General features: G+C 31.5%; 3 protein-coding genes across 4 annotated transcripts in view; 2 read left to right on the forward strand and 1 right to left on the reverse strand.

The window, feature by feature from the left end:
* LOC134689897 (importin-13-like) overlaps window positions 1-2,253 on the forward strand; it is a 33,252-nt gene extending 30,999 nt beyond the window's left edge. The window contains exons 28-29 of the mRNA XM_063549867.1: window positions 1,139-1,320; window positions 1,959-2,253. Coding sequence (XP_063405937.1) covers window positions 1,139-1,320; window positions 1,959-2,067 — 291 coding nt within the window. The 3' untranslated portion in view covers window positions 2,068-2,253. The remainder of the gene's footprint in view (window positions 1-1,138; window positions 1,321-1,958) is intronic.
* Window positions 2,254-8,375: 6,122 nt separating this feature from the next.
* Window positions 8,376-9,487, reverse strand: LOC134689909 (centromere protein K-like). Its single transcript, XM_063549878.1, has one exon. The coding sequence runs from the start codon at window positions 9,408-9,410 to the stop codon at window positions 8,598-8,600; it is 813 nt and encodes a 270-aa protein (XP_063405948.1). The 5' UTR covers window positions 9,411-9,487; the 3' UTR covers window positions 8,376-8,597.
* Window positions 9,488-14,776: 5,289 nt separating this feature from the next.
* On the forward strand, window positions 14,777-27,286 carry LOC134689920 (eukaryotic translation initiation factor 2 subunit 1-like). Of its 2 annotated transcripts, none has more exons than XM_063549897.1 (8): window positions 14,777-14,852; window positions 16,422-16,668; window positions 17,593-17,672; window positions 19,333-19,481; window positions 20,063-20,169; window positions 20,633-20,730; window positions 24,540-24,683; window positions 26,876-27,286. In XM_063549897.1, exons 2-8 carry the CDS (start codon window positions 16,431-16,433, stop codon window positions 27,041-27,043), a joined length of 984 nt encoding a protein of 327 aa, XP_063405967.1. In that variant the 5' UTR covers window positions 14,777-14,852; window positions 16,422-16,430; the 3' UTR covers window positions 27,044-27,286. The 2 variants fall into 2 exon arrangements, with proteins under 2 accessions (XP_063405967.1, XP_063405959.1); XM_063549889.1 differs by lacking the exon at window positions 14,777-14,852 and adding an exon at window positions 15,013-15,204.
* The last annotated feature ends 703 nt before the right edge of the window (window positions 27,287-27,989 follow it).

A 27,989-nucleotide genomic window follows, 5' to 3' on the forward strand; every position in this document is an offset into this window, starting at 1 on the left:
TTACATTTGCTGGTAGATAAAGTTTTAAGGGTATGTAGAGTACATTTGCTGGTTGATAAAGTTTTAAGGGTATGTAGAGTTTACATTTGCTGGTAGATAAAGTTTTAAGGGTATGTAGAGTTTACATTTGCTGGTTGATAAAGTTTTAAGGGTATGTAGAGTTTACATTTGCTGGTAGATAAAGTTTTAAGGGTATGTAGAGTTTACATTTGCTGGTTGATAAAGTTTTAAGGGTATGTAGAGTTTACATTTGCTGGTTGATAAAGTTTCAAGGGTACAGTTATGTACATTTTACATTTTATATGACAACCAAAAGGCAATTTAATATGAAGATTTGTGTTATGTCCAGTTTTGGAATGATATATTTGCACAATCATTAAAAATATGAAGTAACATCTGTAAGTACCAAATAAAACTCAGACTGATTCGATTAAAATTTGTCAGACTTTGGCTTTTGTCAACACACATTAAGAGAAGATTATTTAGTACAATTTTAAAACTCTACGTAGAATATGAGTTACTAAACCATGCAAATGAAAACTGAAATAGTGAAAAGATGGTAGTTGTGTAGTGTAAAAAGTTACCACTGTTTTGAGCAGATGACCCCCAAATTGCATACAAGTCAGATATCAAGAAACCAAAAATTTCAACATTACAATCTTTAGAGACCCAATATACTGAAAAATCATTTTTGAGGCATGAGTTTAATCATTTGGCAGGAATGCCCCTGAGCCTGGCTAACCTGTCAGATGTAAGACTAACATTGCCAATAGTTTTGCTGAAAATAAAAAAAAAATGTGATTAATTTAAAGGAAACCAACTTATAGTGACCTTAAACTTTGTCCTTTTGACTCCAAAATCAATAGGCGTCTGTTCTACCCTTTATAATTCCTATTAAGCAATTCACAATCCAGAAACCATTTGTTTGGAGCACACAGATGGGACAGTGGAAGGACAGAAAGACTGACAGATGGACAGACAAAGCTTTACAGCTATAACACTGCTTATATAGTATGTGTTATGTGTTTTTCAGTTTTCTCTAAAGAGTTTGCTAATCACATAAAAGCTAATAAAGAGCAAGTGTTGCTTCAAATTAGTTGTAATAACCTGTAGACATAATAACTTTGTTCTTTTGTAGTCGGTTGGAGGAGAATCTCCCAGAAGTATAATAGAAAACATTTCAGACATTTTGTTTACATTAAACAAGTGTTATACAGAGCTTCTTGCAAAATGGTTGCATGATTTACTGGCTAAAGAGGGATATCCCTCACCTAGGGTAAACAATCAAGACAAAGAACAATTCATTAAAGCAGTTTTAAGGTAAAATATATTATCCAGATATTCTTGTCGACATGGAAATAATATTGAATGTTGTTCCTAAGCAAAATTGACATGTATCTTTTACCAAGGATTTCTCTCATTAGTATGAATATATATGAAGACCAAGTTGTTGCCTTTCTTGCAATGAAAGTAAATAGGAAGGTATGAATATTTTTGATATAATTATTCCTGGAGCAGCATGAAAAGTTAATAAATATGTAATCCCTATTTCACTTAAATTAAATAAATAAATCATTGAAAGTGTTCAGACCTTGTCACTCAGTCATCTAACCTTTCACTCTTTATGGGACAGGGGTTAAACTTCATTTTCTGGATTAGGATTGAGCTTTAATACCAACCTGGTTTGTCAACACTGTTTGGTATGTGTGTTTCTCCTTTTAGCTCTTGAGCTCTGTAAAACATAAGATATTAGAGACGCATAAAACTATCCTATGAATAGAAACTGAATGTTGTAGGAAATAACCTGGACAGCTTATTTACCAGTATTTATGTTGATATTTATTGCACTTGATTTAATCGAGCATACTTAAAGCCAAAATTTAATAATTTAGGAATTATTCAATAACTGTTTACAGTTAGTGTGTTATGTATATAAAGTTTGCTTTTTATATTTTCAGAGAAAAAGGGAACAAAAGACGTGGAAGAGAAATCGTGAAGGAGTTTACACTTAAATGTCGAGGACTATTTGGAACAGAGTATGCAGCACAAGCATCTGCATTTTTGTGATAGCTGTTCTGTCAGATGTTAAGGATCCTGTATTTGTAGTATTTGCTCAGCTGTTCAGGAGAGTTGTAGGTTGTAGCAGCAAAGAAAAAATTAGGGCATTGAAAATTTCTAAGTTGACCAAATCATTGATTTTTTTTCCAAGACAAAATGATTTAGAGTGATGTAAACAAACTTATTTTCACATGCGATTTAATTTCTTAATTTTCACAAGCAACAAATAACGCAAATATCAATTGTCGCAAACATATAAAACTTGGATTTTACTTGTTTAACTACATCAAGTAAATGTGAAAATCATGAAATTTAATAGCTATGGTACAAAGTGTGCTTGAAAAGGCTAAGCATGAATCCGTGAAAATAAGTTGGTTTACAGTTTCTGTTTCTATGAGATTACTGTAACATTATGTACATCTGTGATATTTGCATGCTATAAATTATATACTATGTGGATGGTAGTACCTTGATTTGTCTAGTTGCACTAGACACACAAAGTCACGTAATTTCTGATTCATAGTTATTTTAGAAGTTGTTTATTAGATGAATTACCAAAAATGAAACCAACCGATCATTTTTGTATTTCATATACTAGATAAAATTCTACTAATGTAGTCTGTAATTGTTGTAAGGTGATCCCAAAATTTGACAGCAAATTGAAATTTCTAGCTCAAAGAACCAGACATGTTTTTTGTTTTTTTATCCATCTCTGATAGACATCAGCAATAGACTTGGACAGAGTTTATTCCATTGAGTTGCACCATCACATCTAGGTCATTTGGAACAAGAAAATTAGTCTTATGTGATCCAATGTTTAATTATGATTGATCAATACTCAGAAAATGACATAGTTATCTACAGGAAATTGTTTGTAAAAATGTGCAAATTTTTATTGATGCACAAATTAAAGATATTTATAGTTGAACATAACTTGGTCTTATTGCAAAACATAAATAATTGTGTGTAATGAAGAAATTAAGTGCAAATAGATCCATGAAATACATTACTGTGGATTCATTATTATTCATTGGACACCAATGGTTTTGTGGATTAAGGTGAACCACACATTCACATGTTCAACATATAACAACTTGCCTATGAGATTAGCAAAACCATGAAATCAAATATCCTCAAAAATGCAAGTTTTCCTCAATCCACGAAAATTGATACCCATGAAAATTATATGGGGTTACCAAATAAGATGATTAGGTCTAGGGATAAACAAGAAGGGAATCCAACAGTATCGTTCATAACGTGTATTAAACAGATGGGTTTATTATACTAGCATGTTTTATTACCTCTTACCATGTAGAGCTATTTATAAGTTTAATTTCTAATACATTTTGTACTGAATGAATCATTTTGAAATGGAAATAGTTTTTTTATTGTGTGTTTTGCTTTATATACGGAGTGTGGCAATATTTGTGTATTAAAAGCTATAAAAATATATGTTGAAGGCCGTACTTTAACCTATAATGGTTTAATTTTTAAATTGTTATTTGGATGGAGAGTTGTCTCATTGGCACTCACACCACATCTTCCTATATCTATGTGCTGTTTCTCAGATCCCTTTTAATACCTTTCTATAAAGAGATCACAACAAATTTTTTATTGGACATTTTTTCTAAAATTTATATTATTGGAAGTAAAAAATTGCTAACATCCCACAATTAAGGGAGCTTCTACTCCCCACACTTCCATCAATTACTTGAAGAGAAAATAGCTTCACATAACTGTTAAAAAGGACTGAGAAACAGAACAATATTATTCTATACTGCACCATTGTATGAGATTGACATCTTGTGAGCCTTTCTAGTGCTAGTGTTCTTTGAATGAATTGGTGCTTTTTTTTGCAGTCTATGTAAGCTATAGCCATCACCTGGTATCCATCACTGTTGTCAAGGTATACAAACAAAACCATGTTATTGAAACTCAATTTCAAAATCATTCGTGTGTATCAAATTATCTCATTGAATTGCAGTAAACAGTTTCAATGACGATGAAGTAAGAGGAGGGATGCAGGTAAAGAGCTGTAAATTCTGAAATTTTTGCTATATTTTTATCATTGTGACAAGAAAGATTTTTCAGACATAAAAAACTCGCTTTTTAAATTTTGAATGCACTAATTATATTCAGAATTTCCTGAAGTCGATTATTCCATTTAATATTCAATGATCACAAAAAGTATACACAAAATTTTCCAGTAATTATAACATTTCAAGTGTTGTGCTATTATTTGTCTGCTATTGCAATGTTGCTGAGTGACATAATAATAATGCTTATCCTTCTACTTGTAATAACACACATCAATTGTGATGTTTTAGGTACAGATCTTACACATAATAAGTCATACTTGCATTCCATGCTTAAATGACTTTTATAAAGTCTCAGATCTAAACCCAGTTCTCATATACTACATTCAACTAATTTGATTTTGAAATTTGCCTAATGAGAAACTAAATGTTTGGTCTGTTTGTCAGCTTCTTACTAAATTAGGTCAGTCTTTTGACCTTAACATCATGGAGCAGCATTTTATCTAATTTTGATAAGGTATTACATGTGATTCCACTAGGAAAGTAAATATTGAATGACATATACTTCAGTTTCACACTACATTGACATAAGATAGAATATAACAGATCTGTGAAATTTCCACCAAAATAAGGACATCTAGAACAATCTTTTAAAAATTAATTTTGAGAAAAAAATAAAATTACCAGTCTTGGAAGACTTTGAAACCCCTCACTTAGGAGGTATACCAATTTTTATGCCCCACCTACGAAAGTAGAGGGGCATTTTGTTTTCTGGTCTGTGCCTCTGTTCGTTCGTCCATTCGTTTGTCCCGCTTGAGGTGGTAGTTTTTGATGAAGTTAAAGTTTAATCAATTTGAAACTTAGTACACATGTTCCCTATGATATGATCTTTCTAATTTTAATGTCAAATTAAGTATTGACTCCAATTTCATGGTCCACTGAACAAAGAAGAAAATAGTGTGAAGCTCAGGTTTAAGTTTTTGGTGAAGGTAGTTTTTGATGAAGTTGAAGTTCAATCAACTTGAAACTTAGTACACCTGTAAACTATGATATGATCTTTCTAATTTTAATGCCAAATTAAAGTTTTGACCCCAATTTCACGGTCCAGTGAACATGTAAAATGATAGTGCGAGTGGGGCATCCGTGTACTATGGACACATTCTTGTTATTTATACTTTTTTGCTTTAGAACAAGTTTTGTCAGCATTTAGTGAATAAGTCACTTTTAAAGAAACTGCATATGAGTCTGACAAGCTTGCAAGAAGAAACTCTATTAACCACATTACATACAATACATCAATGAAGTTTTATTCCGCTTTATAGTGGTTACTAAGTATTACCTAAGTTTTGCAAATTCAACCCAAAATAGGCCCCCATATAAACCTACATTTCTTGCTTTATTCATTTTGGATCTAATTTTAACATTCTGCAAATATTTAATCATGATATTTATTACATTTGCACTATAGATTACATAAATATAACAGTCAAATTATGATGTGAAACTACAGGAAGTGCTTGTGGCTTGTCTTTTCATAAACATGATATACACTGTAATGGTGAAATATTCTCATAATGAGACATCATCTTAGGAATTTATCTTGAATGTTGTTGGAATTTATGCATAATATTTAGACCAATTCAGATGAGAGAGCATTGTAATTTTTTCAAGATTTTTATACTATAAATTCTTATTCTTTTATTTATTTCTACTTGGTTTTATCATATTTCACAAAATCTGTTGCATTTCATGAAAAATGAAAGGGTATACACATGTAATTAATTACAATTGTAGTTTCGTGAAAAAGGATGACACCTTTTAATGATCAATAGATAGTGAAGTTATAAAAAAATGTTTTTCTGTATTTTGATGGTAAACTGGATTTAATTAAGTTTATTTCACTTTGACATTAAATATTCCAAGTTTAAAATTTCATGGAATTTGAATTATAAATGTTCACAAAAACAGATTTTTTTAAACCTCCACATGCTCCATTGACAAATGTTTGAAAAATCATTTCACATATCTTTTTTTCATACCTGGACTTTAACAGTAAAATCCTGATTTTCACTCAGGGGAAAGTTATATATTTATATCTGAAACTTTTGAAATTAATATACCTTAAAAAAAATGAAAATAGCAAAGCTATAAAGGCTTTATCTCCCTATAACCCCCACTTTAAAAGGTGGTACCTAACACTACAGGGAGATACTCTGTAAAGTCAGCTAAACGTTTTAATTACGTTGTGTTGTAAAAGGTTGTGTTGTAAAAGGAATATTAAGCTTCTCAATGATCAAAATTGGTGTTTGTTAAATTGCTATATAACCAGTGTAATTTTTCCAACAAAACGGTTGGTTCCAAATTTTTAAAATTTTTATATTTTTGTCAAAGGGTCAAAGAAAATTTTATGAAAATTAAACGAGCCAATTTAATTTTAGTGAAAGTGTTAGGTACCACCTTAACAATAGAAATTTGTTAACATCATTGAAGTTATAGAACATTGTATCCTTATTCAGATTTAAAGAAATGTTAATCTATCTAACAACTAACTTTGCAGGTTCATCTAAGTTTGTTATATTTTTGTATTTGTGTATCCTTAAATGATGTTAGCAGCAGGTTTACAGTTAAATAAGGGTACGCTGTAATACATTATGCTTCATTTATTTTGTTAAAATCACTATGAGGTTCAAGTTGACAAATGGGTTATCAAACATGACCTATTCTACCCTTTCCATCTAAGAATTTTGGTTACATGTGAAACATTATTTTATTCTGAAGGTAGAAAACAACATATTTAAAGTACTTTATTGTACTGTACTATTTTACAGTTATATTTTTCCATCTTTAATTTGTATTTGTAAATATTTGCTATTTATGAACAATATGTGTCCAGGAATTATGAAAATAAAGATGTAGAACATTTTTTATCTCTGTTTATCTATTCATCCATGGGAAATTGAAGCAGTTTTAAACTTTTATACATGAATGCATAGTTAATTCAGAAATTATTTCCATTTTATATTGTTGCAAAAAATTGTGACAGGGTACATATGTATATTATAATACATAAAAATAAAAACATTTAAATTTTGATGGCATACATTGTATTTGTATCAAGCATTTCCTAATTGGCAATCATTAATCTAGCATTTTTGTCTTTTACTCCCAATAATAAATGCAATTAATTTCTGAATTTTCAGTATACACTATACATTTAGTATCCATATATGCTGAAAGACGCCTCCGTGTGCGGGAATTTCTCACTGCATTAAAGACCTGTTGGTGACCTTCTGTTGTTGTCTGTTCTATGGTCGGGTTGTTATCTTTGACACATTCCCCCATTTCCATACTCAATTTTATATTTTAATATTATACATAGAAGGTCTAGATCTATTAAAAGGAGTCTGTACATGTTTTTGTTATGGTAATCTCTTATTCAAGTAATAGGATTACTATGTGTGTATGCATTTAGATTATTATCTAGAATGCATTACATGTACATGTAGATACTGCAACAGTGTCAGAATGATACATGTTCATGATGTGCATGTGTGTATTCATGTTTACATGTACATGTACGTTCATGAAGGTTGATTTTAAAAATTTCACTAAAAGGAATTTCTCAGTAGGAATGATAACTTGGAGAATTTAATAAACATGACAGATTCCCAATTGCAATATTGTGTTGATAAAATAGTCAGATTGGTATCATACATTTTGAAGATTGGGTGCATCATTATCATATCACATGACCCAAGTGATTGATACATGTACATTTATATCTATACTACCCTTGCAATCTGAACCAAACTTGGCAAAAATGATGTGCATTGTTTTACATTGTAATTCAAATTGTTCAGTTTTGAAGTGTTTCTTATGAAACATAAATGATAAAATAAACAAAATTAATCAATTGTCTTTTCTTAAGCTTAGAAGACATTGGATTCTCTAGTTTGCTGTTTTCTTGTGTTTATAATAATTATCTGCTATAAATTTGAAGTTAGAAAATTACTTTCTATTAATTGCATTTTATAAACATGATACAAATGTACAAGTTATTCATATTTTCAGGTAATTTTTAATCTCCAAATTGGTGCAATACATGTAGTAAAAAATAAGAGTGCACAGTCACACTTAAATTTAGATTGGTTGACCTATAATTGTTAATGTTTGTGTCATTTTGGTCTTTTGTGGATAGTTATCTCATTGGCAATCATACCACATCTTCTTTTTTATATTATATTATATCTGGAGTATCATGAGAAAATTATAACTCTGACATCATTTCAATCACAATTACATATTAAATGTTTTACATTTTATACATGTATAATTTCAAAATTATTCCACATGGTTATCAATGTCTACAATTCTGGTAAAAGCAAATAAAGCACATTTGTACACTTGTTCATTTTTGTACATTTTGCATAATATTGTCAAATAAATACATCTACATGTACATGTACAACAGTGTACCTACATTGAACCATGATACTGGCTCTGTTACAAATGAAATGGAATAAGCTTAACCCTCCTAGGATCATCTGTATGACGCACAACAATCTGACATCTTAGCAACAACTCAACATATGGGGGCCAATACCGTTTGTCCAGCACAATATATGGATGATTTGGTTCATCAAAACATTTATTCATCAATTCTGATATAATGTCTTTCAAGCTGAGCATATTCCTTACAGTCACTGTTTTATCAGCTGAGCGCAGCTTTTTCTGAACATCATTAAATTCTTCCTCAGAAGGTAATTTAAAATATTTGCCACAAAACTGTGAGGAATCCTTCAATAGCTGCTTGAAGTACATGTTTGCTTTTGTTATTTTATCAGCTATTTCACTTTTCAGCTTTTCTTTGGCACCTTCTGCATCATTAGTTTCAAAGTTTTGTTCATTGAGTCTTTTTGAGAGTGAATCAAGAACTACATCACTAATTTGATCATTCCAGCTTTCCTCTTCGTGTATTTCTTTCTCCAGTTCACGAGCTTCAGCATTTATGAACGTTAGTGTATCATTTAATTCAGAAAGGCTTTTCTCTAATTCTTCCTTTACAACTCCATAATGGACTTCCTTAGAATCTGGAAGAATGGATAAAGGCGAGTTTTGAACAATGTGGATTTCAGCTTTTGTATGTTCAACTTTTTCCGCAAGCAACACACAAGAAGGTGTCACTCCTGTCTTCTCAGGGAAGGCTAAAGTTTCAGTTAAAATGGGTACAGTGTCAACCTTTTGAAGACGATTCAGAGATTCAACAAAGTCACCTTCCGTATTGTGTAATGTGACATTTTTTATGGGAGAAGACATCACTTTGTTTTGTTTTCAAGTTGTATTTCCCGCAAAAGAAACAAACGGAAGCGGAAACAAATTCTGTTTTTTAAATGCTAAAGTGTTTATTTGATGTTTTTCTTTGGTCCCACTTATTAGCGACAAGAAGCGACAGGAAAGTTTATTTACCATTAAAACAGATAAAACAATGAATTTATAGAAAATAAATCATCTGATTATACAAAAGATCCATAGAAAATAGAGAAAAATTGCAATAACTTTGTATGCCCCACTTATGGTATCAGCTAGGTCCGTTTGCGCCCAATATACTTTCGCACCCTACACGTTCGCACCTCGCACGTTTGCACCCACGGTTCGTTCGCACTCTACACGTTCGCGCCCAATTTATTTCAAATTCCAGTTGAATAATTGGAAAATCATGATTGTTGTTTTTAATTGCTTTGATGTAAAGACTGAATGTATTTTAGCTTGGTATGAGTAAAAGATTGAATATTTTAAATACAAAACACAAAAGATAATTGTTTGTAACAGCTTGGTTCCTTTGATCTGAAACAATGAAATAATAAAATATAGCAATGCACTATTATATAAACCAAAACATGATAAAATTAATTCATTATATGTCTCTGAACGCACAAAAAAAATACGTAGCCAGAATCTCACTTCATTTTAAAACAAGTCAATGAAACAAAGTTATAAGCAATGCACTAAACAAAACATGATTAAGTGTTATTCAGCACAAAATAAAACGTTGACAGAATCCCACTTTAATTAGAAAGAAATATTATTATTTTTAACAATACACTCTCAAAAACATGATTAAGATTTATTCAACACATAAAAAATGCTGTCTCGTTTTATTTTGAGACAATGAAATCAATTATACTTTTAAGAATACTACTTGCCAAAACTTGATTACAAAGTTATTAGACACAAAACCAATTAAAATTGGGCGCGAACATGTGGAGTGCGCAAGTCACGGAAAGGGGGCGAACGTGAATAGGCGCGAACGGACCCGGATTCGAGTGGCATTATGCAGGGGCGGATCCAGGATTTCCAGTTAGGGGGCGCAAAGTTTTATTTTGGAAAAATTTTGGAGTTTCATTTTAGGTAAAACTATTGAAATATTCTTCTAAAGGGGTGAAATGTAGATATTTCGAACTATTGTGTGGTAAAAATAGCGAGAAATTAAAGTTTCAAGCTGAAACCGCCTTAATCCACACCTGACAACAATCTACAGATAATCGGGCGGACAGACGGACGCAAAGCGAGACGAGACAGAACACAATTGCTCACCTGACCAATATATTTTTCAAACGAAAATTTCTACTTTTACCAGCGATTTTTAATTGTCCTTTCATACTATCGGGTTTTTTTTACTTTTTTTATTTTTCGGAGGTCGTGCCAGACTTCACTGTGTTCGCCACAAACAACTAAAATCAGAATGAGATGCATTTACCCAGTTATATTTATTTTCTTGCAAGTTGGGATCCCAAGAATACAGTAATACGATACAGAATTCGGCTAAATATTTAGGTTGCAAGTGAGAAATAAAAATAATAAAGACAAAGAGAAACAAATTAATAAACTAACCTTTAGCTAGGAACAGTATTTCTATCTTTCATTACGGATATTATAAAAGAATCTCACTGTTTTCTTGACCGTATGACTGTCATGATGAAATTGTGAAAGTGAGTAAGGGATGTTTTGGAACTTCGATTATCTAACAAATTGATTATAAAAACCGCATTTACAATGTAACATTTGTTTTTACTTTAACTGCTAAAAACCTATTATATTTGTCATCAAACGCAGCTCCGCGTTTGACACCTTCCTTTGAAATTATCTTTAGAACTTTAATAAAGCGTATGTCAGTTGATCAGTAATCACGTTGATTCTGTTAAACTGACTGTTATATATCATACTTTGAATGTTAAAAAAGATTGAATGGTCTATTATGATACTTAAATATGTTGAAGACAACCCATGCTTTGCAAATTTTAGGGGGGGCGCTGCTCGCCACGCCCCCGCCTAAATCCGCCCCTGTTATGTTTTATGGTTTGGTTTGTGCGTCCGTTCGTTCGTTTGTCCGTCCGTCCGTCCGTCTGTCACGCTTCAGGTTAAAGTTTTGGGTCAAGGAAGTTTTTGATGAAGTTAAAGTCCAACCTGCAATAGTAGAGGGGAATACTGTTTTCTAGTCTGTGCGTCCGATCGTCCGCCCGTGCGTTCGTTCCTCCGTCCCACTTCAGGTTAAAGTTTTTGGTCGAGGTAGTTTTTGATGAAGTTGAGGTCCAATCATCTGGAAACTAAGTACACATGTTCCCTATAATCTCTGCCTATGCTATGGTCTTTCTAATTTTAATTCCAAATTAGAGATTTGCCTCCATTTTCACGGTCCACTGAACATAGAAAATGATATAGCGGATGGGGACACATTCTTGTTAATTTAAGCTTCTTGTGTATAATGAGGTCTATAATTCGGAGTTTAGTGTGACGTTCATTATCACTGAACTAGTACACATATTTGTTTGAGGGCTAGCTGAAGGACTCCTCCTGGTGCAAGAGTTTCTCCGCTGCATTGAAGACCTATGGGTGGCTTTCGGCTGCTACATCTGCCCTATGGTCGGGTTGTTGTCTCTTTGACACATTCCTCATTTCCATTCTCAATTTTATTGCCCTTTTTAGTCTCAAATACATCAAGATTATATTAACATATAAGATCATTATTTATAATTTGGTTTGAATCTTTACTTTGATAACGTCATCAACCATGTCGACTCGGCTTCATAAATATTAGATAATGATTCATTCATCTATACACTATGCAGTGCTGTAACCTGAAGGTATGTTATCTGAAAGCAAGGATTTCCTATACAAATCCTTGCTTAAAAAGGATATCAAATTTCAAATAAAGACATTCTTAACACAACCAAACACCATGAAAATATTATATTTTTTCCCTTTTTTGTTATAAACTCGACCTAGCTGTAATATATTAATTTGAATTGAAAAAGCGATTTTGTGATAAATTTCATTGGATTTTTCGGTGTTTTTTTTAATACTACCTGGAACTAATATTATAACACTATATTCTATGTCCCAGATTATACTTATATAAGTTTTTGTAAAATAAAATGATATTCAACATTCAATAAAAAAAATAGCCGACGATAAAAAAAAAAGTATGCTGAACGATAATAAAGATAAGAAAGTATGCTGAACGATAAAAAAGAAAAAAAAGTATGCTGAAAGATAAAAAAGAAAAAAAAGTATGCTGAACGATAATAAAGATAAAAAAAAGTATGCTGAACGATAAAAAAGGAAAACAAAGTCTGCTGAACGACAATAAAGATAAGAAAGTATGCTGAACGATAAAAAAGATAAGAAAGTAGGCTGAACGATAAAAAAAAAAACGAAAAAAAAAGTATGATGAAATATAAAAAAAGAAAAAAAGTATGCTGAACGATAAAAAAAGATTAAAAAAAAGTATGCTGAACGATAAAAAAGAAAATAAAGTATGCTGAACGATAATAAAGATAAAAAAAAGTATGCTGAACGATAATAAAGATAAAAAAAATGTATGCTGAACGATTATACATCTATATGTTCGACAGGTCATTCACAAAAAAAAGACGAGTGAAATATATATATCTTAGTTATACAGATAATCAAATAACTGGCTTCTGAAGATGTTTATTGCAATGTGGTGATGTTGGTGTCGAGAGAACCTAGCTTTAATTTGAGAAGTATTGCTTGTAACTGCTCAGTCTATCTACAAACATCACAGAGAGCTTTTAATAAAGATACAAAAGACAGGCAGTTATGGCGTTCCATAAAATACCATCCAAAATATCTATTGGTCCGCTGCTCCTGCACAAAGACGTATCATACAAAACATTAATAAAATATGCATTTTTCTTACCTAGCGTCCGTGTTTAAAATACAAAGTTTGGAGTTACCCATTACACAGGAACTTGTCTTCGGTTCCAAAGAAGAAAAATGCACTATATTGGACAATTATGACTAGAAAAAGGAAAAAAGCCATATGATAAGTATTTTGATTCATCGAATGGGAAGTTATCTGTTGTAAATAAGTTAAATTCAATCGACAAGAAACCTGGTAAAAAAACAAACATCCCCCCCCCCAAAAAAAAAATATAGGAAAAAAAGATAAACACTCTGTTTTGAACATGTTTTTCACTGTTAACTTTTGAACATGTATAGTAAAACATTCAATATCATTGAAGTAATAGTTGATTTTATGAAAACATAAGTCACTTGTTTTTGTTTGTTAAAAGCTAATAAGGAAGGCGATCGTAAAAATTAATAGGATGACAAAACAGATGAAAATGGAATAAAAAATTAAGATTTTAGAATAAAAAATAAAAATATATCGGTAGAAAAAAAGGATACAAACAGTTAGGGACGACATCAAAAGTTCAATGTAGGATAAAAACTTAATTCAAATATGTTTTTCACTGACCCCCTATACCCCCCTCTTAACTTAACTTTGGAAAAATTGATTGACCAATAAGGATATATTTAAAATCGATGTCAATTAAACAAAACTTGCAGCAATTTTGACCCTCCACCCCAAACTATTTGAATTAAGTTTTTTTTTTTTTTTTTTTTTTTTTATCCTGCATTGATATTTTGATGTCGTCCCTAACTGTTTGTATCCCACGGCATATATAAATGTACTTGTGAAATCAAAATAATAGACCAACCAAATTATCCTATTTAATACATTCTGTTGTTTTGTATATTGTTTTATAGCCGTCGAAATACTGTGTTTTTATTGTTTTATTTTTACTTTTGGGTGTTCGGTGGTACACTGACAACGGCATGGCTCGAAAATAAAAGACAACCCAAAGAAACAAACAATAGTACACATAACACAACATAGAAAAAAGACTAAGCAACACGAACCCCACCATCAGGTGTTCTGGAAGGGTAAACAGATCCTGCTCCACATGTGATATCCGTCGTGTTGCTCGTGTTATAAATTATAAACACCGTAAATTGTCTAATTATGCAGGTGACATTCGTGAAAAGGAAACGTGATGAGTCTTTTGTAGACAAAACGCGCGTCTGGCGTAAATATACGTCCAATCCTCGTATTTATGATGGGTTCGGTGGTGTGCGGTGGTGTTCGGTGGTGAAAAGACCCACCCATAATGAACACTTCACCATGGTATTTCTTAAATTTATCTAGTAAAAAGAATTTTGTTCTTTGAAAAGCTATGACTCTAAAATGTCCATACAAATTTTACAAAGTGTGTCATATGCTATACTAATAGTATTTTCTCATGCTAATATTTTATTTAAACGAATCAAGAACCCACAAATCATACAAAATCATAGACTATTTAAAATTCGTTTTTCCCAACAATCTTATAAACACATCTTGCATCAGACGGAACACATGTGTCAAAATTTCCCCTAGACCACAATATCAATGTAATTCACATTTAAATGCTTATACAAGCCATTTCAAATAGTCACCCTCTGTTGGCATACACTAATGCTGAAATGCTATTCTTTCAAAGCATTATAATATAGCATTTCCTCTGTCAATTTAGCACAATCTGGTCAAGGTGTAAATATTTGAATTATTAGAGAATATAAATTAGTGCGATGTTCAGAATAAACCAATCACACCAACTCAGTGACACGCACTTATTCAAATAACAAATACAGACGATTAGACATTTATATAGGTATTGATGGGAATGAGGGCTATACATCAAAGAGAAATTAAACCCAAGATAAAAACTACATGTAAAAGAGACAAAGAGGGAGGTCAATCAAGGTATTGTTGCCCTGAAATATGTTACATTATTCAATCAGCATACAAGGTGCACTGTGGGGTTGCATAATATTTACTTCTGTTTATAGTTATGATTGAACACAGCTTAAAAAACCCACAAAAGCTTAGCTCTCTGGGTAATACACTAAGGCAAAAAATCTTGCGTCAGCTCTTAAACACCTACAAATTCTTAGCTCTGTTCATTACAGTTATAAAGGCAACAAATCTTGCATCAGATATCATTATATTTATAGAATTTATTAATTTCTTCAGATACTGAAGTGACTAGACATAAAAACTATAAAAGGGCCCTTAAACCTACAACTGCTTAGCTCTGTTATGTCTGTGTAATCTATCTAATAAACCAGAGCAACAAATCTTGCATCAGATATTTTTATATTTATAGAATTTATTAATTCATTTAGACATACAGATACACAATTGCACAAATCAAGTTTTTGGTGAGAACAATGTACATTTAATCAATTGTATTATTTATTTTCATATACATGTACATGGGTTTTATTTTTGTCTCAGATTTATAAAAAAGTGTATTATCATGATTATTGAGAACACTTAAAAGTGACAAACGCTGGTTTATTTGAACATTCTGATAGTTTTAATTAACATAATATTTTAAAGCATCTATTGTTACAATCTTACATTAAACATACACAAGTCAGGAGCCTCTGGTCTTTGTTAGTCTTGTATTATTTTAATTTTAGTTTCTTGTGTACAATTTGGAAATTAGTATGGCGTTCATTATCAATGAACTAGTATATATTTGTTTAAGGGCCAGCTGAAGGACACCTCCAGGTGTGGGAATTTCTCGTTACATTAAAGACCTGTTGGTGACCTTCCGCTGTTGTTTTTTCTATGGTCGGGTTGTTGTCTCTTTGATACATTCCCATTTCCATTCTCAATTTTACTGATATAATGGAAAAATGTTTAGTTTCAATTAAAACATTGATATGTGTACTATTTTATGATCTTAGTCCCTTATGAAAAGACAGAAAAAAAACAGACACACAATTATCCTGCCTTCTAGATTGTATGATTGGAATATTTGAAATCACATTACATCAAATTTTGAAGCTTTTCATTGTGAATTTAACATGTTTAAGATTAAGGTAAAACATACCATGATCTATTATGAACATAAAAAAAATTAAATCAAGATTAAAAAATATATACAATGTAACTATTTTCCTTCGTTTCAGATATAAAAAATGGTTCTTACGTGTAGATTTTATGGTAATAAGTACCCAGAGGTAGAGGATGTTGTTATGGTCAATGTCAGATCTATAGCAGAGATGGGAGCATATGTTCATCTTCTGGAATATAACAATATAGAAGGCATGATATTGTTGAGTGAATTGTCTCGTCGACGTATCCGTTCTATCAACAAATTAATTAGAGTTGGAAGGAGTGAATGTGTAGTTGTAATTAGAGTAGACAAAGACAAAGGTTTGTAAGACAATACATGTATTGAATAAGCATATTCATTTAAAAATATGGAGATGTGGTATGATTGCCTATGAGACAACTACATGTATCCACCAGAGTCCATATGACTTAGAAGGTATGCAATTAAATGTCCCCATGGTGATATCGTCCTGGAAATCTGAAATTTACTTAATTTATTTATAAAAAAAAATCAGAAATCTTTTAAACAAAATATTTTCTGATCATATTTTACTAGCCATTTTTCATACCACTATGTGACTACACTACAAGTTTTGACTCAAACAAATGATACAAAGAACACATTACTGTTAGTCTTTTTTTATCATGGAATGTTCAACATCTTGTGTAATGTGCTTCCATTTGCTAAACTGCTTTATCTGTGTTATAAAAGCTGCTTTCATGCATGATTTAGGTCTCTTTCAAAGCAAAACTAAAGACTATAAGATTGGTGTCAAGGTGTTGAAAAGAGTTGATTAATTAAATGGTGAAGCTAATAATTATAGTGTATTGCATATATTCATTAATTGTATACATATAATGGAATGAGTTGGTACAAATTGCAACCAATTTAAAAATTTGTTTCTGATTCAATTGAACTTGCACAGTAAGCATGTAATTTTTAAATCAGTCAAGTCAGTGTTTTTGGTCTAGTATACCACATAAACATACTAAGTTACATCCTAAATATGTGTGAAGTATATTTGTTTTAAGATTTTAAAAATCCATCCATCACTCAATCATTCATATTTCAATTTGTTGTAAAGGCCCCTTTAATGAGAAAACAGTAACTTAATTTCAATACTTTTGTATTATTTTAAAAATAAAAACCTGAAAAACTGAAAATTCAAGTTTTAACCAACCTTTCTCTTATTTATGCTTAATATGCTTAACACATGTACAAATTAACAACATTTTATTTTTCAGGATATATTGATTTATCAAAGAGAAGAGTTTCACCTGAGGAAGTATGTAAATGTGAAGAGAAATTTGCAAAAGCTAAAGCAGTAAGTGAAATAAATGTTTGATGTATCATTTTATAACATATGTGGTTCAGATAGTGGAAAGATGGGGGTAATGAGGACATTAAACCTCAGTACATCTTATGCCTGTACCATGTTTTCTGTGTTACTCTATAATATTTTTGGTCATTGCTCATTTTTAACCTGATTTTTGTGACAAAAATGTCGGTTAATAACTTATTGATTTGGGGATGTACGGCAGGCGGCAATCAGATGTTGTCCGTGCATTAACTCATAAACCGCTCAACCAAAGCTTTTGAAATTTTAATATGTTGTTACTGACAACTAAATGAACATCAAGTTCAATATTGTTGAAAAATGGAGTTCCCAGTCGTGTCCGTGCATTTACGCATGAACTGTTTTACCAAAGCTTCCCAAATTATAATATGTTGTTACTGATGACAAAATGGAGGTCAAGTTCATTAATGACGATTTTGACTTCTACCGTTCAGGAGTTATGGTTCTCGAAAGTTTGAAAAATGGAGTTTCCAGTCGTGTCCGTGCATTTTCTCATGAACCATTCAACCAAAGCTTTTGAAATTTTTATATGTTGTTACTGATGACAAAATAGAGGTCAAGTTCAATAATGACGATTTTGACTTTTACCGTTCAGGAGTTATGGTTCTTGAAAGATCGTAAAATGACGTTTCCATTCACATTGTTGCATTTACTCATGAACCATTCAATCTAAGCTTTTCAAATTTTAATATGTTGATACTGATGACAAAATGGAGGCCAAAGTGATATTGACGATTTTCACTTTCACCATTCATCAGTAATGGTTCTTGTGATATTGCCAGGACACAAATAAATGTTCATAAATCCGGTTTGCTGTCATTGTGACAGCCTCTTGTATATCTATTACCCAGTTCTTTTAAGTTTGTAATTTTCAATATAATATCCTTTCAACCGTCCAAAAATCTGGTCACCTATCAAAATTTGGTAAAATATTGAAATTAGCACATATCATTACAATTTCTATACAAGAGGCATTGATATCAAGATTCTAATTTTGTATTATATCAGCCTTAATGCCAAAGTTTATGAAAATCTTGAAGTTAAAATAGTGAATTTCAGTGAAAAAGTAAGGTTAAATAAACCCTTATACCATGTAATATAATTATATATAATGTCATAATGAACTGTAATAATTGTATGCATTATTTCTTAACAATAATCTATTTAGTTGCCATGTGATTAGAATTTTGTTTAATATGTGGAAAAAAAGGTCTACAATTTATTCCCCCCCTTTGAAAGGTATAATTCATGTATATATATAGTCTATTGTTATGTGTTTACTTTTCTACATTGGCTAGAGGTATAGGGGGAGGGTTGAGATCTTATTAACATGTTTAACCCCGCCACATTTTTGCGCCTGTCCCAAGTCGGGAGCCTCTGGCCTTTGTTAGTCTTGTATTATTTTAATTTTAGTTTCTTGTGTAGTATAGCGTTCATTATCACTGAACTAGTATATATTTGTTTAGGGGCCAGCTGAAGGACACCTCCGTTTGTGGGAATTTTACGCTACATTGAAGACCTGTTGGTGACATTTTGCTGTTGTTTTTTCTATGGTCGGGTTGTTGTCTCTTTGACACATTCCCAATTTCCATTCTCAATTTGGTATGTGTTTTTTAAATTTTTCCAGGTAAACAGTATTTTAAGACATGTAGGAGAATTAATGAAATATGCCACTAGTGAACAGCTTGAGGATTTATATAAAAAGACAGCTTGGTATTTTGATGAAAAATACAAAAAGCCTGGTGCAGCATATGAAGCATTTAAACATGCTGTCACGTAAGTTAGATCAAAACAGTGGCAGTATTGTCTTGTTTGCATTATTTGTTCTATATTTGTGTTCATATATATTTTGTGTATACTTGACTTATGTCTGTACATTTTATTTGTAAAATTCCAGTTATGTAGTATCTATGAGAATATGAGAAATTACTTTAAAATAGTGGTCAGGTATGAAATTATACCACCTGTCTGAAGGAAGGCGGTATACTATTTTACCCTATCTGTCCATTTAATAAAATGTTCAACACATTTTTTTCAAGAATTAAAAATTAGAGCTTCCTGAAATTTTAGGTCAGGCTTCATGTAAACATGTTTTAGTGTTTGATGAATTTTTACAGTCATTTCTGTGTATTGAATTCTTATATATTCATTTCTTAATGACCATGGAAAAAAGTTTTCTCAGGATCCACAAATCAGATCACAAATAAATTTGATATTAACACAAACATGAACATGATATACCATGTGTCAGGTGCATTTTCATATCTATAGTTCAATTTCTTATTTTCCAAAACTTAGTCATAGTATATTGAGTGAGCACAACTCTTATTGATTATTTATGCCTCTTTTTTATGCAGAAATCCAGAAATATTAGATGAATGTGATATTGATGATGAAACAAAAGAAGTTTTAATAGACAACATCAAAAGAAGATTAACTCCACAGGCTGTTAAAATCAGAGCAGGTAAAACAAATTACTGTGTGTTAATCAGTTGTAACTAAAATTTACTTTCAGTGAAATATTTAATTGATTGCAGATTGCTTAATGTCTGAGGGCATTCATTTAGGATGAACTTCAAGTCAAATAAACTTAGTAATGTATGTGCATATACTCCATAGGTCTTTGTCAATATTGAATGTTTTACCAGTTTATAAAAATGAGAAGATGTGTTATGATTTCTTATGAGATAACCATCCACCAAAATTTAAATGAAGTGGATGTAAGCAATTAAAGGCAACAGTAAACCTTCAATAATAAGAAAAACCCATGAGGTATAAACTGCTATAAAAGATCCCAACATGGAAATACGAAACATTTAATTGAGAAAACTAAAATTCACACTAGAAATAAAAGAAATTGTTTAAGTTTGACATGAATAAAAGTAACCGTATTCTTAATAAGTATTTAAACTAAACTTAATTTTCAGATATTGAAGTAGCATGTACAAATTATGAAGGTGTTGATGCAGTAAAGAGAGCTTTGAAGAAAGGTCTAGCATTGTCTACAGAAAGTATGCCAATTAAGGTATGTAGCAATATATATGGTCTGTCACTGAACTGTTGAGACTGATATGTCTGATCATAATTAGTACCAGTCTGGTTGATTTTTTATAATATATTTGTACACTAATTATGATAATCTAAACTATATCCTATAAAATTCCATTGATCTTGGGAATCCTAATTAATTGAGTCGTGTTCCATTTTAAAATTACAGTTTAAAATGTATGCCCTAAGTTACCTTAAACAAATTTACAAATAATATTAAGTTTCTTGAAAATAATGAAAGAACCACTTGATTTGACTCTTTTAATTTAAACAACAATATGAATCATAATACAGGTCAAGTTTGATTATGATGTTTTTCTTTTACATTCAAGAGGACCCTTAATTGTCTTGAAAATTAGACTTTTAATGTCTCATAATTGGTCCACCTTCATTTAACCTGTATTATGTGTATTAGTAAGTACAGAGGGTTTTAGTTTTACAAGAAATCTACCCGGAAATTTGTGTTTAATTATAGTCAATTGTGTAAAGATGTTAATATCAGTGAAAATACACCTACTTCATGTAATTGCAGTAATTCCGAATATATTTATGGACCCATTTCCCATGTAATAACAGGAGATCTTAACATCGTTCAAGACCGAGAGTTAAAATCATTTCTCAGTAAAGGACCTAAATATCGTCCCCCGTCAATTATTAATTGGAATGAGTGTCGTAATATCATCCACGACTCACTCCATACTTACTGTATGAAATGGATAAAACGGGAAAAAGCTGACAAAAAATCTTTGGACTCTTTTTTTAATTCAGTAATGAAGATAGTTGATATACGTATTCAACATTTTAAAGAACATTTTACTATTAACAATAACCACAATAAACCTATTTCTCGTATCAAACATAAACTAAAAGAACTAACCAAGGAATTTGTTTTTGTCCCGGCCGATAAAGCTGCTAATAATATTATTATTGTTTGACGTAAATTTTACATTGAGGTTCTGAAAAAGGAAATCACCAATTCACCAACATTCCAACTGACTCCATTTTCAGAAAACGAAATCTGTAACAAACATAAACTTTTAGCCACCGCTTTACAAGCAGAGCCAAATACAATGAAAGTCCCAACTATGTATTGGCTTCCGAAGCTACACAAAACCCCTTACAAATATAGATTTATTTCGTCTTCAAGCCATTGTTCAACTACTAAATTGTCTATTATTCTCACCAGCACACTTGGTACAATTAAAAACCTTATAATAAATTGTTCAAATAAGGCCTTCGAAAATAGTGGAATAAATTACTTTTGGAGTGTCAAAAACTCGTTGGAAGTACTTGATAAATTGCATGCTTATATTGGTGATTTTGAATCTGTTCAAAGTTTTGATTTTTCTACCCTGTATACCACATTGCCTCACATTCTCATTAAGAAAAAATTCACACACCTAATTAAATGGGCATTCAAAAAATCAGAATGTGAATATATATGTTCAAACTCTTTTAGGTCATTTTTTAGTAGCAATAAACAAAAAAACTATGTTAATTGGACATGCTTTGATACTATATATGCCCTGGAATTTTTACTAGATAACATTTTTGTTCGCTTTGGGGATTCCGTATATCGTCAGATTATCGGAATTCCAATGGGGACTAACTGTGCACCACTTATTGCGGACCTCTTTTTGTATTGTTACGAGTTACAATTTATGACAAAAATAAGCAAAGACCCATCAAAACAACATCTGATAAACAAATTTAATAATACTTTTAGATATTTGGATGATATTTTGGCTCTCAATAATGACGACTTCAGTATGTATATTAATGAAATTTATCCTGGTGAACTTACTTTAAATAAAGCTAATACTAACAATGACCACTGCCCTTTCCTCGATCTTGATATCTATATCACTAACGGAAAGCTGAATACTAAAATTTATGATAAAAGGGATGATTTTTCATTTCCTATCGTTAATTATCCGTTTTTAGATGGTGACGTTCCCTTGTCACCATCTTACGGTGTTTATATATCTCAACTTGTACGATTCGCTCGTGTATGTAACAATGTTTTAGATTTTAACGAGAGAAATTTATGTATTACTGAAAAATTATTACACCAGGGTTTTCGATATCACAAACAAGTCAAAACATTTACTAAATTTTATCATAGACATCATTCGTAAATATAGCTCAACATGCAGACTTTTTATACGTTCAGGTATTTCACATCCAATTTTTTATGGAAATATTCTTTATAAAGCACAAAGGTGTCAGTATTCACCTCATAAACTTACAAAACCTTTGAATAGACTTATTAAGAAGGGATATAATTACGATACTGTTGTCAAGTCATTAAAGATTGCATATTTTGGCGTTAATATTGAGTCACTGATAAGGTCTTTGCGTCGGAACTAAACACATTTATTCTAAAAACAGTTGTTGGCATGACACGGGTTATGTTCTTCTCATATATGTTATGATGGTATGATACTAAACCCCTTACGGGAAGGATTGTGCCTGATGTTCATATGATGAAATCATAATCTTTCAGTCAGTTTAATTGAAGTCTGGAGCTGGCATGTCAGTTAACTGCTAGTAGTCTGTTGTTATTTATGTATTATTGTCATTTTGTTTATTTTCTTTGGTTACATCTTCTGACATCAGACTCGGACTTCTCTTGAACTGAATTTTAATGTGCGTATTGTTATGCTTTTACTTTTCTACACTGGTTAGAGGTATAGGGGGAGGGTTGAGATCTCACAAACATGTTTAACCCCGCCGCATTTTTGCGCCTGTCCCAAGTCAGGAGCCTCTGGCCTTTGTTAGTCTTGTATTATTTAAATTTTAGTTTCTTGTGTACAATTTGGAAATTAGTATGGCGTTCATTATCACTGAACTAGTATATATTTGTTTAGGGGCAAGCTGAAGGACGCCTCCGGGTGCGGGAATTTCTCGCTACATTGAAGACCTGTTGGTGACCTTCTGCTGTTGTGTTTTTTTATTTTGGTCGGGTTGTTGTCTCTTTGACACATTCCCCATTTCCATTCTCAATTTTATTGTTCACTATCATTTGCTTAAAGCTGGTACCGGTATATCCTCTTGCATGTTAACTCACATTTATGCTGATAGAATAAAGCGTACATGTATGTCCATACACTTGTTGTCTGTTTCAGATTTATTAAATGTTATGATTATAATACAATGAGAACAAATTTGGAGTAGGGGCATTAAGGCCTGGTTTTAGCCAAAGAAAATAAAATGTTTTATAACTTTTTCAAATTGGGACATAATGTTAAGAAATGCATAGGGTAAAGAAATATCAATGAAAATCATTAAGAATTTCAGTTGATGACGTCACAATTACGTCATAATATGCACTGTTTTCACAAAAACGATGAAAAATACCTAATTTATGCAGTTTTCTATCTTTATTTCTGTTGTGGAAACAACGTGCGCAGCCAAGAAACAACAAAATAATTTAACAGAAGCTTTATGATAACTATCGACAAAATCTCACCAAATATAAAGTTGTTTCTTGGGTGCGCACATACTTTTTCAATCTAAAATTTACTTAAAAGTTTGATGAAAAACAAAGATAATCCTGAAATTTTACAAATTATGCAAATTCAGTCATGATTTGTTGCCATGGTAACTTGTTCAATGTCCAAAATTGTTTTGTTTTTCTTATTACCTTGTACCTTAGATACTGTACAGTAATTTAAAAATATGTATGATAACTTTTAAATTTGCAGTAATTTTTGGGCCAAATAAGGACCTTATTGCCCCTACTCCTTTACAGACTTGTAAAATAAATCTGTTTTCTTTTTTTAGATAAATCTGATAGCTCCACCCTTGTATGTAATGACTACATCTACCTTAGAGAGAACTGAGGGCATGGCCTTGTTAAATAAAGCTATAGCTACAATTAAAGAAGATATAGAAGAAGCAGGAGGAATCTTCAACATTCAGCAAGCGGTAAGGTTCAAATATAATCACGTCCATACATTTTTCATAGCCCTTCTGACAAATTAGCTTGTCAGTTTAAGTTTTTTGGTTGAATAAATAAGTCATTAAAAATATAAAACTTATGAACCAAATTTTCTGTACACCCATAAAGTCTTTGTAATATGTTGAAAATATTTTTAGCTGGATACTCTAAATTGGTTTATATTTTAACTTAATTCTCTCAATTTTGTACTCTTCAAAGGAGATAGTTTGTGATATTTACCCAGATACAAAAGTTGTATGCATTTAAATAAGGTTACCAGGCAAAACGATTTTTATACGACCGGAAAAATTGAAAAATTTTTGGTCGTATATTGATATCACATTGTTGTCGTCGTTGTCCGAAGACACTAGGTTTTCACACTCTAACTTTAGTAAAAGTCAATAAAAATCTATGAAATTTAAACACTAAGTTTATGATTATAAAAGAAAGGTTGGGATTGATATTGGGTGTTTTGATCCCAACAGTTTAGGAATAAGGGACCTAAAAGGGCCCAAATAAGCATTTTTCTTGGTTTTTGTACAATAACTTTCGTATAAGTGAACAGAAATCTATGTAATTTTAACATAAGGTCTATGACCACAAAAGGAAGGTTGGGATTGATTTTTGGAGTTTTGGTCCCAACCAATTAGGGACCAAAAGGGTCCAAAATTAAACGCTGTTTGATTTCATCAAAAAATGAATTATTGGGGTTCTTTGATATGCCAAATCTAACTGTGTATTCAGATTCTTAATTTTTGGTCCTATTTTCAAATTGGTCTACATTAAGTTCCAAAGGGTCCACAATTAAACTTAGTTTGATTTTAACAAAAATTGAATCATTGGGGTTCTTTGATATGCTGAATCTAAAAATGTACTTAGATTTTTGATTATGGGCCCAGTTTTCAAGTTGGTCCAAATCAGGGTCCAAAATTATTATATTACTGTGATAAGCATTGTGCAATAGCAAGAAATTTTCAATTGCACAGTATTGTGCAATAGCAAGAAATCTTTAATTACACAGTATTGCGCAATAGCAAAAAATATCTAATTGCACAATATTGTGCAATAGTACAAAATTTTCAATTGCACAGTTTTGTCCCATTTTCAAATTGGTCTGTAGACATTAAGGTCCAAAGGGTAAAAAATTAAACACTTGTTTGATTTCAACAAAAATTGAATATATGGGGTTCTTCAATATGCTGAATCTAACCATGTATTTAGATTTTTACTGTTTGGGCCCGGTCATCAAATTGGTCCACATTGAGGTCAAATGGTCTAAAATTAAGTTTGAGTTCTTAGACCACATTCATTCTGTGAATCTGTGTCAGAAACCTATGTTGTGTCAACCATTTAATCACAATCCAAATTCAGAGCTGTATAAAGCTTAAATGTTGTGTCCATACTTGCCCCAACTGTTCAGGGTTTGACCTCTGCGGTTGTATAAAGCTGTGCCCTGCTGGAGCATCTGGTTACAGTTAGCGGCTAGATCATATGTGAATTTTTTTTTCTATTTTTCCTTGAATTTAATTCAGCTGGTGTGTATAAAATCCATAATGGTCTGTCTATAAATATTCCATCTGATAATCCAAACATCTGAACATAATAAGGATCAATTGACCATTTCAGAAATGTTGATGCACTATCAGAAGATCACTGATTGCAACAATTATTTGGTGATATAGTTTCCTTTATATATATATATATATACACACAAGTTGATACATGGCTGTGTACATTCTGTATATACAACTCCTCTAAACATCAACCCAACAATGTTAGATCTGTAAATTTGCTTTCCCAAATTTTTTGTTCTTTCTTTGCCGGGATTCCAACCAGATAATTTAGTTGATCTGTAAAAATAACATCTTCATACCTTATATATCATGTACTGTAGTACGACGCTAGATTAAAACTGATGTGGAAAGGTAACACCCATCCACCGAAAGCTTCATTATTATGAAGCCCAGGTGGTCGTATGGTCTAGCACGCTGGTTACAGTCCAGGTGATTTGGTGTCACAATATCCCAGTAGCATGTGGGTCGAATCCTGGCGAGGGAAGAAAAATTTATAGATCTAACATTGTTGGGTTCGGATGATGATCCCATGGATAAATCTGTTATCACTGGTTTAGAGGTACTTATATATATATATATATCAATGTGTTCTTTTTTATTTGCAGCCTCGTTTTGTATCAGATACTGATGAAGTTGAGTTAGCAAAACAAATGCAACGACTGGAGGAGGAGAATCGTGAGATCAGCGGAGACGAAGATTCCGAGGGAGAACAGAATGGCACAGATGGTGAGGAGGAAGAGGAGGATAAAGATAAAGCTGCAGAAGTCGAATAACTCTTAAAAAACATTTCTCAAATATTTTGTACAACACTTGTATAATGATTGATCTGTTAATGATTTATTGAATACAGTGGAGACACCTTCTGTTAAAAGATTTTATTTGATAGTGTAAAGCTGGGTTCAATCTTTTGAAATGGACTGAGACTAGTTACAATGAGAGTAGTGTTGCAAAAGGTGAAATTGTACTTTTCTTGTACATTTATAATATATTTATTTCATTAAATGTATGTAATTTGATTTTGTGAAATACATTTTAATAACTTGATACCACAAAAGATCTTGCAATACTTTGTAAATGCATGTACTATACAGTTTATATAGTAAAACATTAATCAGTATAATCTCTCCTTCTGTTGCAATTATATTGACTCTTTATAAAGATTGGAAACTGTTTGGTTGTAAAAAAAGCTACAACATTTGATAGAAAGTTCTAATTTTGTACTTTTTTTGTCAAGCTTGCGACGTTGAAGAAAGCTTGGCATAGGGATAGTGATCTGGCAGCTGCCTTAACTAACTACTTTTAAGCTTTATATTTTAAAAAGAAGGGCAACCTGAATGCATCATGTTTTGATGGATATAGATAACTTATGTAATGAAGTTTCCATTTGTCATATGTCCATTGTCCTTGATCTCATTTTGATGGTTCAGTGACGACTCGACAAAAGTTAAGGTTTTTTGTATTGTTAATTTCTCTCTTATGAGTAATAGGATATTTTTTTTAGTCATGACTATTAGACAGTTTTCCTCTGACTTCAACCTCATTTCATGGATCAGTAAACAAGGTTGAGTTTTCATGTTCAAGTTCATATATCAGATACTAAAAGCAATAGGTCTCTAATATTTGGTGTGTATTTCTAACTGGACAGTGTCATCTGACATTGACCCCATTTTTACTATTCATTCGTTTAAGTTGAGTTTTTGTGTTAACACTGTATGCAAT

Source organism: Mytilus trossulus, chromosome 1 (genome assembly GCF_036588685.1).
Source record: "Mytilus trossulus isolate FHL-02 chromosome 1, PNRI_Mtr1.1.1.hap1, whole genome shotgun sequence".
NCBI lineage: Eukaryota > Metazoa > Mollusca > Bivalvia > Mytilida > Mytilidae > Mytilus > Mytilus trossulus.

Coding starts and splice junctions, on each gene's coding strand:
- LOC134689909 (XM_063549878.1), bottom strand. CDS start 9,410: ATGTCTTCTCCCATAAAAAATGTCACATTACACAATACGGAAGGTGAC.
- LOC134689920 (XM_063549897.1), top strand. CDS start 16,431: ATGGTTCTTACGTGTAGATTTTATGGTAATAAGTACCCAGAGGTAGAG. Junction 16,669..17,592: donor TAGAGTAGACAAAGACAAAG/GTTTGTAAGACA, acceptor TTTATTTTTCAG/GATATATTGATTTATCAAAG. Junction 19,482..20,062: donor GCATTTAAACATGCTGTCAC/GTAAGTTAGATC, acceptor TTTTTTATGCAG/AAATCCAGAAATATTAGATG.